The 21,979-nt window shown below is 40.7% G+C and overlaps 1 protein-coding gene across 12 annotated transcripts in view; it reads right to left on the bottom strand.

Annotated features, from left to right (window-relative positions):
* Positions 1-11,659, bottom strand: part of rap1gapa (RAP1 GTPase activating protein a) — a 205,717-nt gene extending 194,058 nt beyond the window's left edge. For 3 of the 12 annotated variants that reach the window (XM_060938270.1, XM_060938271.1, XM_060938273.1), the window contains exon 1: positions 11,462-11,655. In XM_060938270.1, coding sequence (XP_060794253.1) covers positions 11,462-11,505 — 44 coding nt within the window. In that variant the 5' untranslated portion in view covers positions 11,506-11,655. Of the gene's footprint in view, positions 1-9,296; positions 9,346-11,461 lie in introns of those variants that run through there. The other 9 variants (XM_060938279.1, XM_060938280.1, XM_060938284.1 and 6 more) reach the window with 6 other exon arrangements.
* Positions 11,660-21,979: the final 10,320 nt, after the last annotated feature.

Below are 21,979 nucleotides of genomic sequence, written 5' to 3'. Positions count from 1 at the left end.
GGTCTCAAAGCGGTTTCTCTAATCATTAGGCCATGGTTTCCCCAAGAGTCCCAGATGATATATTGGTAAAATTAAACACAGTTAGAAATTTGTCAGCTGGTACAAATTTAAAAAAAATATATCTACCGTAATTGGGCCACAACTACAACTTAATCTAACTCAACCCTCCATAACAAAGATAAGCTTTTTCACAATTTGTGTGTCTAAATTATATTGGCATTTCCCAATTACTGGATAATAGAATATATACCAGTTACTATATGCTGGAACTAAAAGAATTGGAAGTGTGATGGAAGGTATTTTATGTTGTAATTAACTAGGTCAGTGTTTCTCAAACTTTTTCAGACCAAGGACCACTTTATCTATCCATCCATCATCTGTAGCCGCTTATCCTGTCCTACAGGGTCGCAGGTAAGCTGGAGCCTATCCCAGCTGACTATGGGCAAGAGGCGGGGTACACCCTGGACAAGTTGCCAGGTCATCGCAGGGCTGACACAGAGACACAGACAACCATTCACACTTACATTCACACCTACGGTCAATTTAGAGTCACCAGTTAACCTAACCTGCTGTGGGGGAAACCGGAGCACCTGGAGGAAACCCACACAGACACGGGGAGAACATGCAAACTCCGCACAGAAAGGCCCTCGTCGGCTGCTGGGCTCGAACCCAGGACCTTCTTGCTGTGAGGCGACAGTGCTAACCACTACACCACCGTGCCACCCCACCACTTTATCCATTAAAAAAAAAAAATCACAAACCACCTAACCCCTTAAATATCCTGAACAAAAAACAATGAGCTTACTTCAACTGTATATTACAAATTACACACGAATGAAATGACAGTTTTACAAATAGTATCGCCAACTCACTCATTGTTGTCCTTCCCTTAATGGGAAGCAATGCCTGGCTCCAAACTTGACAGTTTTAATCTCATATTGGGGGCCACATTGATCCGGTTGCGCTGCTTTGTTTTCTCAAACAAAGAATCATCATGTCTTTGCACTTCGTCCTTGCTCTTGTCAGATGTTTATGCTTTTCTTTTGACTGACCCGGTCTTCAGCCACCAATCCATTATCTTTTTGACTATTTGATACAGTGGCAGCTGCTGGTTTTTAAAACAGGGGAAGCCCATTTTACCCATTCATCGTAAAACCTGTAGGCCGGATATCAAAGCATAGAAAGGTGTGCCCCATTAGCACAGTGAACTAGACAACCCTACCTAGTGGCAGAAAGTATTTTTGCTTGTACATTTCATGTTATAGTCTGGCTTGCCAGGCTAGTGCCTCATATCCTTAATCAAAAATATCAAACATCCAAAAATCACTGGCTATTCAATGAAGAGCCTTGAACATCATACCCTGATATGCAACACAGAGTCTTTAACACAACACCCAGCTGTGCAACACATCCTTGAACATCTTCTGCAACACAGTCTGGAAATTCATAACCAGGTAGGCTATGCAACACACAGAACCTTGAATATTATACCCAGATATAACCTATAACACAGAGCCCACCATTCTCTTAACATTACTGAACAATATACACACTTCAGATTCATGAACATGAACACTATTTATACACAAATTCTGCCCTCCGCTCCTTTTCCAGAAAATGGTCTGTGACCCTGTCATACCAGCTGGTTGTGCTTTCCAGAGACTTCACCAATTTCTGTTAGCAGCTAGCACTGCAGATCCCAATAAGGCTCAAGCTAGCCTACAACCAGATTGAACTACAAATGAAATAAACGAGTGAATTCACGAATGATCAAACTGATAGAATGGATGAAAGTTAACAGAGCACAACGAGTAATATTTACATTTATTTACAGAGTAATGTACAGAGACATCAATGAGAAGAACCGTTTATATGAAAAGAAATTCGGACAGCACTTTGGCACACGACTGCACTTTCTCGACATCCGCTAGGGACTGACTGATCATACTTCCGTGTTCCTCGCCGAAGTACCGCCCTCCTCATGTCTTTCAAACACTACCTCCAATAATCCTTTATCAGCCCGGCTTCTTGTCCCTCCCACTGTCTCGTTTAGTCCCAGAGAAGCCCGGCTTCCCTGGAAGTGACGATTTTGTTGATTTTAACCAATAACAACTAGCCGAAATTGGCTGTTCAGAGCCGTCTCGTAGACTGCAACAGATGCCCGGCTGCCAGTCAGTGTTGCCAGATACTGCTGACGTTTTCCATCCCAAAATATATTCAAAACCCGCCAAAATGCACTTAAAACCGCCCAATCTGGCAACACTGCTGCCAGTCCATAGAGCCCATTGAAATAAGAAAGGTTACAGCCTGGCAGCAAAGGTGATTCTCGCAGCGAACTGCAAGTTCGTCAGACATCACTCAAATAAGTTACAGGATAGTTATGAACATAAGTACAATCTTGGGCATATATTATGTTATGCAAGTTATTGTTTTAATGAGAATTCAACGTCATAGACGCCGCAGTTTGGGGAGAGAATTTTAGGGGAAGCTCGGCTTCCCTTGTTGTCTCTGAGAAATCGCCCCTGATTTGATACTAAGTCTAATTTGGTTACTCGTAGTTTCTCCGCATTCCACATTCCCTCCACATTCAGACGTGACGTTGATATGAAAGTGTAACCTAAACTGCCATAGTTACAGGCAGTGTCGCAAAACTGTTGGCTTGCTTCATGTCGAGTAAATTCAAATAATAGGCTACTATTTACATAGGGAATTTATACAGGACTTTATTCAATATAGAAGACAACTCATCTGTGTTACTCAGAACTTTGCTCTTGAAGTCACATACGTAGGCGATTTGAGAAACACTGGTAAAACATGATATTTTACAACATCAACTCATGGACCACCAGGGGTCACTCGCGGACCACACTTTGAGAAATAGTGAACTAGGTAAGTTAGCTAGCCGGCAATATTAAAAGTTACTGGTGAAAGCCTTAATGTTAGCTCGTGAAATGACCTGACTAGCTAGCTAGCCGTTTCAACAAAGGAGGTGGACATTTGATGGAAGGTATTTTATGTTGCGGCTAACTAGCTAAGTACTGTAGCTAGCTGACAATACTGATGTTCGTAATGAAAACCTTAATATTAGCTCGTGGAATTTAGCTAGCTGCTACTGTAGCTGTTTTACCAATTACAAGACAAGAACAAGAAGCCTTTATTTATCACAAGAAGCCTTTATTTATTACATGTAAATAAAGAAGCCTTTATTTATCTGAAGCACAGAGAAACGTTTTCGTCTGCATTTAACCCATCTGAAGCAGTGAACACACACACACACACACACACACACACACACACACACACACACACACACACACACACACACACAACACATACCCAGAGCAGTGGGCAGCTATGCTACAATACCCAGGGAGCAGTTGGGGGTTAGGTGCCTTGCTCAAGGACACTTCAGCCCAACCTTCAGGCCATGGCTGCCCCATGTTAACCTAACCCACACAGACACAGGGAGAACTTCCAAACTCCACACAGAAAGGCCTCCGTCAGCCACTGGGCTCAAACTCAGAACCTTCTTGCTGTGAGGCAACAGTGCTAACTACTACAGCACTGTAGTATTTGGGTGGGAACCCCCCCAAAAAACAGCAAGGATAACCTGTTTTCTTGACAGACAATGTTACAAGATGAGGAGGTATGGGTCAGAGAGACAAGTTCTGGATTACTAGTTTATGCATTGAAAATGCCATGTAAAATATTGACCAACTAACTGTCTTTCTGATACCCCACTTTAAAAACGGTTATGATTAGGATTCTTTTGGGATGTCAGACAGTAAGTGGCATGTACAACTAAATCATGAGAAAATGAGCTGCAAGGATCTACCCAATATATTTTTTTCCTACAACAAATCCTACCAGGTGTGAATGTGAGTGTGAATGGTTGTCTGTGTCTATGTGTCAGCCCTGTGATGACCTGGCGACTTGTCCAGGGTGTACCCCGCCTTTCGCCCGTAGTCAGCTGGGATAGGCTCCAGCTTGCCTGCGACCCTGTAGAACAGGATAAAGCGGCTAGAGATAATGAGACGAGATGAGACAAATCCTACCTCCTCTGCTAGGATTAGCTAGTAATTCTTATTCACAAGCAGTCAACCAATATAATATTTGGCTGAGCTTGCTCAGGTCTGTTGTACTTTTCCTAATAAGTAGTGGTAGGCAAAGCGAGGCTTTGTGAAACACTGAAACGTTCGAAACATTTGTGCTGGAAATTGTTTCGAGATTTCAAAACAATCCAACACCCATCTCCACACTGACCCCTACTGGCCACTTTTGCTGTTGTCACATCGTGATAATGCTATTCTGTAAAACAATAACTCAGATAAATGTTGACAAATTCCAAACTGCTGTACTTATTATTCTGGTGTGTTATGCCAGGCTTTCAATACATATGATCAATACAGATTTCAGAGAAATAGCCATACAACAAAACTTTCAGATTGTCAGAGACAGCATATCGGGACTTTAATGAACAATGTGCTTCAATTAATATTTCTTCTTTTTTTTCCGTGCTGTTGTGTTTATTAACATTTATGAGGCTATTTCAATTGCTTGGTATTTCAGGTACATGTATAAGACATGACATTTTATAAAAGGCTGCTATGTTTATGGGGATAAATAACCATGTGGGTTTTGTGGGTTTGAGTGTACTTAGTAGCCGAGGAAGTATAGACTAATTTAATATGCTTTCTTTGTGAACATGTTTCATCGACAGTGGAATGAAATTTCAGTGAATGTAGTTAATTATGCTTATGGAAAATGAAGGTTGATATGGGAAAATTAAGAAGGAACAATGTTTCACATTTCTAGTGCTGGGGCTCAAACCCTGAACCCTTGGAAGCTCAAAACAGCATCAAAAGGTCAAGATCCAGTATCCCATCCCTATTAACTAGCATCCTAGCACAGCATCTTAACAAATACATGCTACCATTTCCTACTGGCTATATTAATTACGTTCCACTCTACTCTGTCTATAAATTAAGTGTTATAATGTTTTCCTAACTTGGTCTAATTTCTCAGATAATGCACTCAGAATAACATAAATGATGTTGGAATAATTCCTGATAAATTGTGACTGGATTAACAGCTATGAAATGAAATAAAAATTCTGGAATTTTTTTTTTTTAACCTGGGCCATATTTTTTTTTTCCATCTTTTTGGGTCTAAATTTTACTAGGGACAAAAACGATCGAAATTGGTCCAGTATTGAGTTACATTATAACTGGCTACCGCAAAATGGGTATACAATGTAAACAGCTTGTTTTCATCACTGACAGGTTTGTAATGTCATTATAAGTGTCTGGCAACATGGAAAGGATCCCTACAGAGATACCCCGTGTCTGTTTATCTCAATGACTGTAAAGAACTTGTAGAAAATTAGTTTCTGCAGTAATTGTTCTACTTTTCTTCTGGTCTCTGATGTAGCACCTCATTCAGTGTCTGTGGTCGATTATCACATGGAGGGTGATTTTCTGATGTTTACAAAAGGATAAGTCAGGCAGAAATCATGAAGTCTATTTCCAAATTAATGGCAAATATTACATTGTATAGCCGTTTTGTGGTTATTGGTGATAGCATTCCAACTCAATACTGAACCAATTTCAATTGTTTCTTCTTCTTTTTTTCTCATAGTAAAAATTTGGACCCAAAAATATGGGAAAATAGGGACCATATGAAAAAAATGCTGGCGTTTTTCTTTTCAGGAAAAATAGGAGAAATATTTCCCCCATCCATTATCTATGCTGCTTATCCATAAGGGTCATGGGGGAAGCTGGATCCAATCCCAGCTGACTTTGGGCTAAAGGTGGCGTACATCCTGGGCACGTCACCAATCTATTGCAGGGTTAACGCAGAGACAACCATTCACACTCACATCTATTGGCAATTTAGAGTAGCCACTTGACCTAATCCATATGTCTTTGGACTGTGGGTGGAAATACGGGCATGGGGAAAACATGCAAACTCCACACAGAAAAGCCCCAGTTGACTGCGAGATTAAAACTTAGAACCTTCTTGCTGTGAGGCAACAGTGCTAACCACTGCACCAACATGCCTTTAGGGGCTAAAGTAGAGAGGAAAATCTTTGGGGAAAAAAAAAAACTTGAATAAAATTTAATTGGAACCAGACACAAAAAGAACCAATCCTCTTCTGGGTGACCGTGATTAATGGGATTATCAATCATTACTCTTATAAAATGTCAAACAACATAGTGTATTAAAAGAATGTTCATTATGAGCATCATAATCTTTACGATTACAGTAGCATTTACAAGTGTACAAGTATCCAACATGATTATCCACTGAAGCAAGGGTAAGACCCTAAATCATCCAGCATTTTGAAAATAATATAAAATACTGGCTTTATTTCTCAGCCTGGAATAGTGCCATCATTTTAGGTGACCAAAAGTAACAGGCTAAAATAACATACTCAGTAATAAACAAAAAAGGAAGGGTTTTTTTTTCTTTTAAATAACATCTCATAGGAGAACTCATAGTAGGACCTTCTAGAGTAAAGCCTAATACATAGAGTATATGGAGCTGTAACTTAAAGCTGTACTGCCTTTCGATTTCATAAAATTGGTGAAATTTAGTTCCCTCTGAAATTTGGTCATTGTGATATGTTTATTTTTGCAATATCTCAAAATATCAGGTCATTCTATGGCTGGAAAGTTATTTAATTTGAGGGGATTCCCGAGCAAATAATGTGCATGAAATCGCTCGCTTTGCGCAGTCAAGCAGACACATACATGTCAACCCCTACGGATTTCCTGTATTCCCTACGGATTTTCGCATTTTAAAAATGGTATGGGCATAGTGGTATTCAACTACGGATTTTTCTACATTTTCACCTTTAAAATTATTTTGATTTATTACCATCAAAAAAATCGTCATGAAATACGAAAATGCATGGGAGCCGCCATTTTCTACATTTAGAATTACTCAACCGGTACTTCCGCTAGTACCGACAAACCATTCCGAATGTCTGAGCATGCGCAATTGTGATTTTCCTGCACACCAAGCGGGAAATAACAGCACATGTAGCGTAACAATAGACAGGTCAAGAGGTCAAGATGTCGGCACCACCGAAGAAAAAACTCAAAACATCTAAAACTGGAGGTTGCTTTCTTCCCGAATGGACAGAAACATCCAATGGAATAATTATCGCTTCCAAAATGGGTGCTGAGTATGTCAACCACGGGCGATTGCTCGAAGATAACGAGGGAGGCTCAGCCTCCTCTAAAAATGACGAACATCGTGTAGGATGAATTGTGCTAGGCTTATGTTATAGCCGACCTTATAACATTGCTATTTCAGATCCAGAATCATAGAAATATATGTGCTCAACCCACTACAGTGCGAAATCATTCCGTTATAACTTTCCCCAGTTCGCCTAATGTGTGCGTGAGTTTTTCCCCGTGACAACGCGATGCAGCCCAGCCTCAGTGGATTGGGAGCTATGTGCTTGTCAATCTCAAAATGCAAGACGATTATTGGACAAATACTGCGAAACCGCCCGCCCACGGAGTCTCACGGACTCCCAGCCTCAATGGACTTCAATGGCATTTGGGAGCTCTGCGCTTTTCAATCTCAAAATGCAAGACGATTATTGGACAAATACTGCGAAACCGCCCGCCCATGGAGTCTCACGGACTCCCAGCCTCAGTGGACTTCAATGGCATTTGGGAGCTCTGCGCTTTTCAATCTCAAAATGCAAGACGGTTATTGGACAAATACTGCGAAAATGCCCGCCTATGGACTCCAAGCCTCACATGGGAGGGACATGGTAGTTTCCGCGAGGAGACTGGTGATTGGTGAAAGCGGCCGGATATTTTCTTTGATTGACAGCTCGTTTCAACTATAGACAGACAGCGGTACAGTGTTGCCAGATTGGGCAGTTTCCCGCCCAATTGGGCGGTTTTAAGTGCATTTTGGCAGGTTTTGAACATATTTTGGGCTGGATAACGTCAGCAGTATCTGGCAACATCAGTTCAGTTCCATGCAGATTCGCAAGTGCCGTGGTGTATTGTAAGAGATCAGTTTACATTTCGATTTCATTCATTACATACGGTTTCTACCAGCTTTTTTAGTTTGTATATATTTTCATTGTAAATAAAGTGTAAATATAGTGTTGTCAAGTTTGCTATCTTAGTTCCAGAAATTTCGTTTATTTGAGTGACTGAACTTGAACTTGAGGGGGCTAGTCAGCTAGCAAGAAAGCTGCGCACGGATGCCAAGCATTGCTGATTTAATTTTGGCGAAGCCATTTGCCAGTCTTCCTTTCGAGGAAAAAATTAAAATTAAAGAGCAGGGTAGACCAACGCCTCAAATTGACTTGGTGAAAAAGGTAGGGAATAATACTCATTCCTTTCAGCTCTCCTGGTACGAGAAAGTGAATTGGCTAACAGCAAGTGACCCACATCAACAACAGTAAATAGGCTACTTTAGTAATATGTCATGGATGGACCAAAAATATAGAATCTATTTAAAATGTTTATGCTGAGTATATTATGTTGGAATATATGTTTTTCTGGATATGAATTAAACACCGCTACAATTTGGAAAACATTTTTAAACAAAAACACAGCCAAGGTCAATTTTTAAACAACATGCCACAATTTTAAAATATAAAATGTTAAAATATACCCCTCCCCCCCCCAACACCACCATCATGTATATTGGACAGTAGGCTAATGGGCCAAAAGAACCTGTTATTTTACAGTTTGTGACGCTGCCAACAATCAGCCAGATCAGAGGCAAGAGTATGGGCAAAATTGATGTGTTTTTTCTTTTAAAATCTGGAAATATCGTAACCGACCAGCCTCCCCTGTTTGAAAGACTACCAGCCGCCACTGATGTCAACTGTACAATTTGTTGTAGAGACATGAAAGTGTTTGCCTCTGGAATTTACGACGTGAGGGAACACATGAAATCTCAAATGCATGTGAAGAATGCAAACCAGAAAAAGAGACAGCCGTCAATTAATTTCTTCACACAAAAGCCAACAAAGGTTGTATCTGACACTATCTTAAAATCAGAAGTGGCATTTTGCAATTTCATTGCTCAACACAACCTCCTGATGTCCGTCGCAGACCATTTCACAGAACTTGTCCCTACACTATTTCCAGATCTTATATTAGGTAAGATCTGATACATTTTTATTATGCATGAAATATTACTATGGATTTAGTATGGAAATTATGGATTTCTTTACCAGGGAGTACAGGTGAGAGCCGTGAGGGGTTGACATATATGCAGACAGAGGAAGTCCGTGTGCGCATGCGCAGGTTTACCTTCTTTTTTTTTCCTTCTTCTTTTGGGTTTTACAGCAGCTGGCATCCACAGTGTTGCATTACTGCCATCTACAGGTTTATCTTTGACCGTGCACTGACTGTTCCGTCATTCTGTTGCTAAACGAACAGCTGATCACGCCGAGGTGCTCGCTGACCGCCGATATTTCTTAGTTTGGTCCTTTGGTTCCTTTCCTTCATATAGAACATAACGCCTTTTCTTCTCACTTTCCGTTACTGTCGTCGGTCTTTCACATTTCATTCGCACGCTCACGTCCTCCATTTTTTCTCTCCTGTTTCAAATTTGTATCCCACAATGCCTTGCACAAATGGGGAAAGCCCACCACGTGATGTATGATGTAGTATCTTGAATTGTGTCATGGTGGAGCAGGAAAAAATAGCGGAGAATTTAGGGCCATGTGGCCTTAAATTCATTAGTTTTTGGAAGTCTGTGATTTGAATTCAGTAGCTTTCAGTCCACGATACAAAAATAATGGGGTGCCGGGGAAAATTATTTTTATGACCTACACTTGAACAATCTGAAAGGCAGTCTAGCTTTAATTGCCAGTTAATTGCAGCAATTGTTTGTTCTTCACCATTGTATTCTGTATTTCCTGTTGCCTTAATAAAATCATCTGAAATAAGTAAATAAAACGTGTCGAGTTTTTAGAATGACTGTATGGCTCACTGGATTCAATACAACAAACGTCCTTTTCCACAAGGCTGTTTCTGAAAAAGCCCCACACAGAGCTGTGCTTTTTATCACTGGCATTGTGGCAGTAACAGCAGACAAAGACTTGGTGTGAGTCAACCAGTCAGCTAATACCCAGACTGTCTGGCCCTGGTCTAGGTGCTGTGCTGCAGTGATAGAGAGAAAGTGGGGGTTGAATGTTTCTGGGTCTGGAACAAATCCTAAGCATGCAGTTTATTTCATGGCGCTTCATTGAGAGTTTGTGATGAAATGATGCATGACTGGCCTTATGAAACAGAAAATGAAAAGTGCTTTAAATATATGAATGAACCAAACACTCAGATTTGACGAAAACTGGTCAGCAAGTTCACTTCTGCCTTGGAAGTTCCTTAACACAAAAGTGTCTTCCCTGATTTACTTTGGTTTCTAAGTCGAAGATAGCAACTCATTTTAAGTCAAGACATTGTACATCACCTATGTTGGACAGCAAATATACTATAACGGCATGCGGTTTTTCTAAGACGGCATTTTACGGAGACGTCATCACCCACTGGGACTGGAAATAACAAGCACTAATGGTCAAAAGACAGAATTTTGAAAAAGAAAGATAGAGAATTGATATGGTGATCTTTTGTGCAAAAAAAAAGTGTGGCAACTGAAGCAAAAAAACAAAACAAAACCAAAGAACACAGAGTTGCGCTTTCATAAACGGTAATGTTTTCTGTATTTCAGGGCCAGTCAGTTGGGACAGTGGCTGTGCTCTCGTCAGCATTCCAGCCACAGGCGCAGGAACAGAAAGCACTTGTCCTTGATGAGACAACGTTCAGAATGGGTAGCCTTGCACCTGTTGACTCAAGTGGGATACTCTTCCACAAATGAACAGACAGAAGAATTTCACTCAGGGTCTCCTGGAGCCTACGGACATTTCGGTGTGTGGTGCTGTCTGTACATGTATCAAATCATCTATAAATCCCACTTTATGCTGCTTTCTTCCGGTGAGTTAACAAGCAACTCAAGAGGGACCTAATCAAAACCAGATGGGTTGGCTGAGAAGGGAAACAGCATGTGATTGTGTTATGCTCCCTGACCAGTTAGCAGGTCTGCCTGGATGTCAGTATCTGCTGCAAACAGCTGTGCGGACTAATTCAATCCAGACTCAATTATACCCACTGCTGTGATGGGTTTTAAAGAGGTTCATCCTTACGTGATGCCCAATCAACACGGCCTGCGTTAGAGCACATGCTAAAAGGATCCTTGCTTGCCACTGATGGCACATTAAGTCTGGTACAAGTGTCTAATCTCGTGTTAAAACAAGCTAAGCAGGAATGGTATTTCCCTCAGCGTAGCTAATAGTCTCTGAAGAGTGACCGAGGACAGCCATTATTGTACCGTACGATTATACGCCACAGTATACACAAAGTGTAAACAGACACTGAAAACATGTGAAATAGAAAACAAAAACGGCAGTTTTTCTTACCCTCCGTATGCTCCAAAAGTAAAACTCCTTTTTCTTTGAGGCATTTTGGTAAATAGGCTGAGCTCAGCATTAGACACACAGACGATAACAGAGATACACACTGAGATAGAGACACTATGTCTGTCTCACAGGACTGAACTGAAAGTGGCCAAGTGAGTGAGTGAGTATGTGTGTGTGTCCCTTCTCTTCCACTCCCCTGACTCACTCTCTCTCTCTCTCTCTCTCTCTCTCTCTCTTCTGCCTTCCTCTCCACCTCTCTCTGTATGTACGTTGCCTTTCCTCTCTTTCTCTCTCCACGGAACAATTTCAACCCCTGGTAACCAAGAGGTGATCACTTAAAGCTAGACGGCCTTTCGATTCCATAAAATCGGCGAAATTTAGTTCCCTCTGAAATTGTCATTGTGATATATGTTTATTTCTGTAATATCTCACAAAATATCAGGCCATTCTGTAGCTGGGAAGTTATTTAATTTGAGGAGATTCCCAAGCAAATAATGTGCATAAAATCACTCGCTTTGAGTCTGTGTGCACATGCGCAGGTTTACCTGCTTCTTCTTCTTCTTTTGGGTTTTACAGCAGCTGGCATCCACAGTGTTGCATTACTACCATCTACAGGTTTACCTTTGACCGTGCACTGACAGTTCCATCATTCTGTTGTTAAACGAACAGCTGATCACACCGAGGCACTCGCTGACCGCCGATATTTATTAGTTTGGCCCTGCGTTTCCTTTCCTTCGCAACATAATGCCTTTTCTTCTCGCTTTCCGTTACTGTAGTCAGTCTTTCACGTTTCATTCGCACACTCACGTCCTCCATTTTTCTCTCCTTTTTCAAATTTGTATCCCACAATGCCTTGCGCAAACGGGGAAAGCCCACCACGTGACGCATGACATAGTATCTTGAATTGGGTCATGGTGAAGCAGGAAAAAATAGTCACCCTAGATTCATTAATTGTTCCATTTAAAAAAAAAATAATAATAAAAAAACTGGAAGTCTGTGATTTGAATTCAGTAGCTTTCGGTCCATTAAACAAAAATAATTGTGTGTCGGGGAAAATTATTTTTATGACCTACACTTGAAAAATCTGAAAGGCAGTCTAGCTTTAACATTCTGTTCTTTCAGACGATCTGTAAACAAGTTGAAAAGGAATTTTGTCGAAGCTCTGCAAACTCAACTTTGTAAATAATATTAATGAGAGTTCCAGTATGTAGGTGATTGCTACCATTAATGGAAATAATGCCAAGACAGAAGGCAAACAACAGAGAGAGAGAGTACCGAAAACAGAGGTGCCTATAAAGAGAAAAGGTGGAAAATCAAAAGTACATTAAAGAAAAAAGGCGATATATCTACAAATCATTTCAAGAACCAGCTGGCCAAACAAAAGGGAGGAACAAACACAGCAAGAGGGAATTGTCTCCTCTTTTACAGTCACTGCCTTGTTAAACAAAGCTCTGAAATCACGTAGCAAAGCCACTGTAGGCCATTATTTCCCCTGTAGTCCTGCATACATACTGTAAACCGACCAGCAACAGAGGAAAGTGGAAGTAATTCTGTGCATTATTTCGTAATCAGTGTTATTTTAGATATAGTGAGAGTCAGTTCCATTTAAATAAACTGTTTAAAAACACACAAGTGGAGGAAGGTTTATTTCAAAATCTTTTTTTTTTCAAGTTTCTTTGCACATCCTTGTATATTAGGTATATAAAACAATGCACCCATTTCTGTATTTGTTTAGTACTCAAAATATTTGCATTTTTATTCAAAGTACTTGTATTAAATATGTTTTCATATTCAAATTTATTCTGAAAGTGGGTGTGGTCTATATATATTTTTTTCCTTCGACTTAGGACTACAATCACCATGATAACTTTCGGACTGTAGTTGTCATGAACAGTTTTGCACTCAAGTCTCCATCAATGTACAGTTGATAACATCAACAAAATAGACTTCATGGCAAAACTGTAATGAAGTTCGTGGTTGCACAATTGCACTTTTTGGTCAGATAGGACACAATTATAGAAGTGATTTATTTACGCTATCTGTCATCTCCCAGATGTGGATGGGTTCTCTTTTGAGTCTGGTTCCTCTCAAGGTTTCTTCATAATGTTGTCTCAGGGAGTTTTTCCTTGCTATTGTCACCTCAGGCTTGCTCATCAAAGATAAATTTATTAGTTAATTTATTTAAAATCTATATTTTTTGTAAAGCTGCTTTGTGACAATGTCCCTTGTTAAAAGCACTATACAAACAAGATCAACTGTGAGCTACTGCTCACTTACGTATCCCCCCCACTCTCGCTTATATCAGAATGCAAGCAATCAAAGGAATAGGACACTTATTATGAATGTTGACTTCAACAAATAATTAACCCTGAAACAAGTAAGTAAAGAACAGTGTTCTTCCCAGGGATTTCAAATAGCATCCTGGTAAACTGTCATTTTGCAATAGCATTTTGCTTCTTGAAATAGCGCCAAAATCCACAGTATATGTTTCGTAAATACATTCAGTCGGTAAACAGGAAGTCGATGTGCGACAGACCTAAAAACGGTAGACATGGTATAGAACCCCAAGCTGAAGCTCGGTACCAAATATCAAGCAGTTGTGATTTGTAGTTGCTGAGAAAAATGTTAAGAAAATTTTGTAAATTCACGCTATCTCATCTCATTATCTCTAGCCGCTTTATCCTGTTCTACAGGGTCGCAGGCAAGCTGGAGCCTATCCCAGCTGACTACGGGCAAAAGGCCCTGGACAAGTCGCCAGGTCATCACAGGGCTGACACATAGACACAGACAACCATTCACACTCACATTCACACCTACGGTCAATTTAGAGTCACCAGTTAGCCTAACCTGCATGTCTTTGGACTGTGGGGGAAACTGGAGCACCCGGAGGAAACCCACACGGACATGGGGAGAACATGCAAACTCCGCACAGAAAGAACCCGGACCTTTTTGCTGTGAGGCAACAGCGCTAACCACTACACCACCGTGCCGCCCATTCGTGTCATGCATCTAAAAAAATTAGAATATCTTGAAAAAGTTCATTTTTTTCACAATTTAATTCAAAAAGGTAAACTTTCATGTATCCTATATTCATTATGCGTAAAGTGAAATATTTCAAGCCTTTTTTGGTTTTAATTTTGATGATTATGGCTTATAGCTCATGAAAATCAAGCTTGAAATATTTCACTTGACATACGTGAATATATGAAAGTTTACCTTTCTGAATTAAATTACAAAAAAAAACTTTCACGATACTTTTTTCTTTTTGAGAGACAGTAGCAGCTGACAACAATACCCATCTAATACTATTTTATCTGATTTACTTCAGTTTTGGGTTTATTACATTCTACGTTGTTGGACTGACTATCAGAATCTCCTTATGAAGCTGGGACTCAGTGCAGCTGTGAGTAAAAATGGGGTCCTTTAAGTGTTATTTCATTGGCTACATAGAGTAGAGAGTCAATAAATGAAAGCATCAGCCTATTTCTACACAAATAAGGAGTTCAAGTAAGGCAGTGTATAGGTCAGGCTACTGGTGTACACCACTGACCATCCTCCCTCCCTTTTTTTTTTAATTTTGTTTTTGAACATTCCGCTTAAACATTCTGCTTAGTTTCACATCTCTTTGGACAGTTTTTGAGTATTAGTTGGAATGTGAATTTGATGAAACCTGGCAACCCCACCCACAAGCTTGCACAAGCTGTCTTTTCAAGCTCTACATGAAAGTAAAAACCTCATGTTTGTGCTGTGATTTTCTGTTTTGCCCTGTCGGATCCCAGTCCCAATGCACCCGGTCTGAAAAAAAAAAAGTTCGCCTACTAGTTCATGCCTGTATTTTTATTAATTTAAAGCCAAACAAAACTGACATAATTTATTCTGACAGATAATATCCATACAAGTCATGTTGGAGTGTACACTTGTTCATAGACACCCGTATACTGTGTCCAGATTTTATCTCATCTCATCTCATTATCTCTAGCTGCTTTATCCTGTTCTACAGGGTCACAGGCAAGCTGGAGCCTATCCCAGCTGACTACGGGCGAAAGGCGGGGTACACCCTGGACAAGTCGCCAGGTCATCACAGGGCTGACACATGGACACAGACAACCATTCGCACTCACATTCACACCTACGGTCAATTTAGAGTCACCAGTTAACCTAACCTGCATGTCTTTGGACTGTGGGGGAAACCGGAGCACCCGGAGGAAACCCACGCGGACACGGGGAGAACATGCAAACTTCGCACAGAAAGGCCCTCGCCGGCCACAGGGCTCGAACCCGGACCTTCTTGCTGTGAGGCGACAGCGCTAACCACTACACCACCGTGCCGCACTGTCCAGATTTTATTTTAAAAGAAAAACAATGTCCCTGGGCACTGACATCTTAATCTCTCCAAGGTTCAAATATCTGTTCTGAGTACAAACTACGTGAGAGAATCCAAGATTGTGATGTCACTTACATGCTACATGGTTTACCGAGGCTGAGATCTAGTGGATACATCACTTCTAAACTGTTGTAAACAAACCTGAAGATGTCCGTGTGTCAAGCGTTTGGGTGTAAAAATACGCCCGATCACTGAACCAGTGAACACACACACGTGAACAGTGAGCAGACCCATACCCAGCCTTTGGAAGCCTTTTGCTGCCTATAAACTCCATTGCCAGCTACTCAAAGTGGTTTTTTTTTTTTTAACTTTTTTTTAATGTGACATGCTTTTGTTTGTTTTGATTCACTTAGAAAAGTGATCTTTTTAGACAGCAAGAATTGTGTTGCTATGACAGCGACCACTGTTTACTAGTATCTGTGTCAGTACTGCATATGCGTTATCTAGCCAAGTGAGAGTTACACTCCCAAAAGTGAAGTCTGCTGATTCGCATATTTTGTTGTCAGTAAAAATCACACAGTTACAGGAAATTTCTTTTTTTTTTTTTTTAATATTTTTATTAGGATTTTTTTTTTTCATACAAACAAGAACATTACACAATTCAAAAAAAAAAAAATAAAAATTGATAACGAGATTCTTTTATGAAATAATTAAAATATTAAAGCTACACAGTACAAATAAAACAAAAAGGGGAAAAAAAAAAAAAAAAAAAAAAAAAAAAAAAAAAGGGAACGAGAGGGTCCGTCAGTTAGGGGGCAGAGACTGGAGAGAGTGGAAGAATGTAAGAAAGGGAAGCCACTTGTTATAAAATTTAGCAGAGTTACCGTTCACTGAATATCTGATCTTTTCCAACTTTAGAAAAGACATGACGTCACTGAGCCACTGACGACTCGAGGGAGCTTTAGTCGACTTCCAGTGGAGTAGAAGGTGGCGTCTTGCCAGTAAGGAAGTAAAAGCTAAAATATCCAATTGATGAGAGGTAAACCGGTTATGGTCCTCTGGGAGCCCGAATATAGCAACATGGGGGGAGACTTTTATGGTCACTGATAGTATTTTAGACATGGTATCAAAATAATTCAACCAGAAGCAAGAGAGTAGCGGACAAGAGTAGAACATATGGGTTAAATTGCAGGATGAGGCATGACATTTGTCGCATTTGTCAGCAATACTGGGATAGATTTGAGACAATCGAGCTTTGGAAAAATGGACTCTAAACAGTACTTTAAACTGTATAAGTGTGAGACGAGCACAGGATGAGCTTGTGTGAATTTTCTTAAGAGCAGTGTCCCACCAGTCATCCTCCAAGTTTAGATCCAGTTCATCTTCCCAGGCAGTCTTAACTTTAGTAACTGGTGAGCAATCAAAAGAAAGAAGTTCGTTATAAACTTTAGAAATAAATGATTTTTGAAGTGGATCGCGGTTTAAAAACACCTCCCAGTGTAGAGTAGGCGGTAAGGAAGGAAAAACTGGAAACAAAGCTTTAGCGCAGTGTCTAATTTGAAAGTATCGAAAGAGATGAGAAGGTGGGAGATGAAATTCTTTTGAGAGATCTATAAAGCTGCGAAAAATACCATCCTTGTAAAGGTCTTTAAAACATTTCAGGCCTTTATTATGCCATGCAAGAAAGGTTGAATCTGTAAACGGAGGTTGAAATAAATTATTCTTCAGTAAAGGAGCTAATGTAGACGCTGACTTAAATTTGAAGTGCTTCCTAAATTGATACCAAATTTTAAGTGTGGAGAGAACCACTTGATTATTTGTAAAGCCAGAGGGGTTAGATGGAATAGAAGAGGTAAGTAAAGCAGGTAAGGAGGATGAAACACATGACTGTGCCTCCAAGTTGCACCATGGCAGATTGGTAGATTTGAACCAAAATGAAATTTTATGAATATGTGCCGCCCAATAATACAGTTGGAAATTCGGAAGTGTCAATCCACCATTGAATTTACATCTCTGAAGTATGGATTTACGGATCCTGGGAGCCTTTCCACACCATAAGAAATCAGAAATAGTTTGATCAATTGTTTTAAAAAACTGCTTTGGCAGGAAAAGTGGGAGACAATGGAACAAAAATAGAAATTTGGGCAAGATGTTCATTTTAACTGCGTGAATTCTTCCAATTAACGAGAGAGGCAAGCTTCTCCATCTTTGGAAGTCAGATTTAATTTTAGACATTAAAGGTAAAAAATTAGCAGAAAAAAGTGACTTTAACGTTCTAGTAACGCTGATCCCAAGATACCTAAAGCCAGACAGATTCATCTTAAAAGGGATATCTGACTGTGTAAGCTGTGATGCTGAAGCATTAATAGGATAGCATTCACTTTTAGAGATATTCACTTTATAGCCTGAGAATGATCCAAATCTCTGGAAAGCAGATAAAATTGTGGGAATGGAAAGGACAGGATCTGAGACATATAACAATAAATCATCAGCATAAAGTGACAACTTAAATTCTGTGCCCAATCGTGAGATCCCTCTAAAAGTTGAGGAGGACCTCAGAAAGATTGACAAGGGCTCTATAGCTAGTGCGAACAATAGAGGAGATAGGGGACACCCCTGTCTGGTACCACGGGTTAGAGTAAAAAAACTGGATTGGATGCCATTAGTGGAGATGCTTGCTTGTGGAGATGTATAAAGGAGACGTATCCATGAAATGAACCCATTTCCCAGTCCAAATTTCTTTAGTACAGTAAATAAATAGTCCCATTCAACCCTGTCGAAAGCTTTTTCTGCATCAACCGAGATTACTGCTTCGGGTGTTGTTGTGGTAGTTTTAGAATAAATAATATTTAGGAGTGTGCGGACATTAAAAAATAACTGCCGCCCCTTAACAAATCCAGTTTGCTCATGTGAGATAATAGTTGGTACAATGTTTTCCAGGCGACAGGCCAAAGCTTTAGCAAGGATCTTAGCATCTACATTTATTAATGAGAGAGGTCTGTATGAGCTGCAGAGATTTGGATCCTTATCTTTTTTTAAGAGGAGACTTATGGAGGCTTGCCTTAAAGTGGGAGGGAGAGTGCCATGTTCCAGTGATTCTTTATAAACAGCATGCAGTAAAGGGAGCAGTTTTTCCTGAAATCTCTTAAAAAATTCAACTGGGAATCCATCAGGGCCAGGAGCTTTGTTATTTTGCATGCTACTCACAGCGAGAGTGATTTCTTCTACCGTTAATGGGGAGTCAAGTTTTTTAGCAGCATCTAAGCTTAACACAGGAAAATTGAGGCTATCCAGGAATGAATTCACTTCAGTGGTGTCAGGTGAAGATTCAGATGTATATAAAGAGGAGTAAAATGAGTGAAAAACAGAATTAATGGTAATGGGATCCTTATGCAATGAGCCAGATGAATCTTTTATCTGAGGGATCATACGTGAGGCTGCCTGGCGACGTAGTTGATGAGCCAGGAGCCGACTTGCCTTGTCGCCATGTTCATAATATGTGGAGCGTGATCGTAAGAGAAGTCGCTCTGCATCACTAGTGGTAATGAGATCAAATTCAGTCTGTAAATCAACACGTTGTTTAAGTAAACTGGGAGAGGGGCAAGTAGCGAGTTGTTGGTCCAATTTGGCGATATTAATAGAGAGTTCTTGCAATTTGGTTTTACGGGACTTATTCAAGTGGGCAGAGTAGGAAATAATTTGTCCCCGCAAGTATGCTTTTAATGATTCCCACAGCAATGAACAAGAAACAGGTTCCATATCATTCTGATTTATAGAGATATAATCATCAATTTTAGTTGCAATAAATTCTGTGAACTTATCATCTGAGAGAAGTAATGTATTGAACCTCCAAGGTGTTGAGTAACGGGGTTGTGAAGAAAACTGAATATCTAAAGAAAGAGGAGCATGGTCAGAAATAACAATCGGGTGGTAATTGACAGACAGTACTTTGGGAATTAGTTTGGCATCAATAAAATAATAATCAATCCGAGAGAAAGACTGATGCATCTGAGAGAAAAATGAATATTCCTTGGTACAAGGGTTATAAAATCTCCAAGGATCAATGCAACTGTTCTTAGACATAAAATCTGAAAGTGACCTTGACATTAAAGAAGGGATCAGAGTTTGTGGGTTAGAGCGGTCTAGGTTGGGATCAATTACACAGTTCATGTCCCCTCCAATTATAAGAAGGCTGTTGTTCAATGAGGGAAGACATTCAAAAAGTTTATTCATAAAGTGTGGATCATCAAAATTGGGGGCATATATGTTAACTAATAAAACGGGAGTATGGAATAGCGTGCCTGTAACAATTAAGTATCTGCCGTTTTTGTCTGATATCACCTTAGAAGCTGAAAACTGGATTGACTTACCAATTAAAATAGCAACCCCCCTGGCTTTAGAGTTGAAATTAGAGTGAAACACCTCAGAAACCCAGGAACATTTAAGTCTGACCTGATCTTTGACGCGCATGTGGGTTTCCTGCAGAAACACTAGGTCAGCTTTAAGACGTTTCAAATGAGCAAATATCCTTGATCTCTTAATTGGACTCCCCATGCCTTTAATATTCCAGCTCAAAAATCTCACAGAGGACCCAATATGTGGAATATCAGGAGTACGAGCGTTGGTGGACATATGTTAAGTTCCTAGAGATAGAAATAGACTGAAAACGGACCCCCAGGGAAGGAAGGAAAAGAGGGGAAAAACGCAAAAAATAAAAAAAACCCACAAAAAAGAATAAAATAAAAATAAAAAAAAAAAAACACCACACTTACAAATTGAACCCCCCACCCCGCCCCATTGCACTTACAACGACCCCATCCCCAAACGATGGAGAACCCAGTGCTAACTCCACAAGGAGTCAGATCCCCAAAACGAAAACTTGCGGCTTTGAGCATGACTATCGAGCTTCGGATTGAGCTCCTGCAGTCCTAGCAACATTTGACAGATCGGTACAACCAATCAAGTCCAAGTGAAAACTGAAAACCACACATTGTGCGTATATGAGAATAATAAAGAGGAAACAAATGAAATAAAGTAATAACTGTCAATATTAACTGACTCTGCTTCCTCAAGGTTGTGTATCATTTCTCGGTTCTCTCACTACTGAGCGATCTGATGAATGCACTGGCCTCTTCTGGTGATTTAAACTCCTTCTCTGCACCGTTATGAGTGACCCGGAGGCGCGCCGGGTACAGCAAACCAAAGCGAATCCCCGGTATTTCGCGGAGCTGGCGTCGGACCTCATTAAAGGAGGCTCGGGCACGGGCCGTCCTCGGAGTGTGGTCGGGGAAGACAGAAAAACTCATGTCTCCAATCTTGATCCGTTGCTGAGCCCTGGCTCGGCGCAGTATGTCCACACAGTCTGTATGGTAGTGCAGACGAGCGATTATGGGGCGCGGGCGCTCTCCGGGCTTCGGTTTCGGCTGGAGAGTACGATGAGCGCGGTCCACGAGAGGCTCCTTCGCGAGGTTAAAGGCCTCCTTGAGCAGAGAGGAAACAGCTGTAGCAGTAAAGGAGGTGGAAAAGTCTTCGGGAATGCCCACTAGCCGTATGTTGTTGCGCCGCGATCTCGCCTCCAAATCCTCGCATTTATTGTCCAATCTCGTCAGTTCAGTTGTCAGATGCTCCACTTTAGCCTGTAAGGTAGTAATGTCGTCGGCGCAGGAGGACAGCGATGTCTCCATTTCACCTACGGTAGTCTTCAGAGTGCACACATCGGACTGGATGTTTGTAATGCTACTGGATAATTCAGTCTTCACTGCCTGTAGCTCAGCCTTGATATTTGACAAGTTTTCGGTCAAGGCAGCCTGAAGCTCAGTTTTAAAAATAGCCGACATCTCAACACGGAGTGACGAGAGCAGCTCGGCCTTAAAGTCGTGGAAAGCAGCGCCGCCTGCGGCTTCAGCCAGACCAGAAGAAGAATCACTACGAGGCGGGGATGTAACGTGCGAAGCAGGCCGCGGTGGCTGCACAGGTACTTTAGGCTTTGGAGGCATTTAGATCGGCAAAAAAAACCAGCGTTAAATTCAAATTATGGTGGTGGAGAACACACACACCGAAAAAAGATACAAAAGGTGTACCTAAAATAGGGTTTTTTAAAGGTTGCTGCAGGAGCTCGGAGAAACGCGTCCTACTCCATTAGTCGCTACACCGGAAGTCCAGTTACAGGAAATTTCTGATTAGATTTTTAGAAT

The sequence above is a fragment of the Neoarius graeffei genome, chromosome 13 (assembly GCF_027579695.1).
Source record: "Neoarius graeffei isolate fNeoGra1 chromosome 13, fNeoGra1.pri, whole genome shotgun sequence".
In the NCBI taxonomy this organism is placed as follows: domain Eukaryota; kingdom Metazoa; phylum Chordata; class Actinopteri; order Siluriformes; family Ariidae; genus Neoarius; species Neoarius graeffei.
Note: the sequence above shows the minus strand (reverse complement) of the source record. Positions and strands in the feature narration are given on the sequence as shown.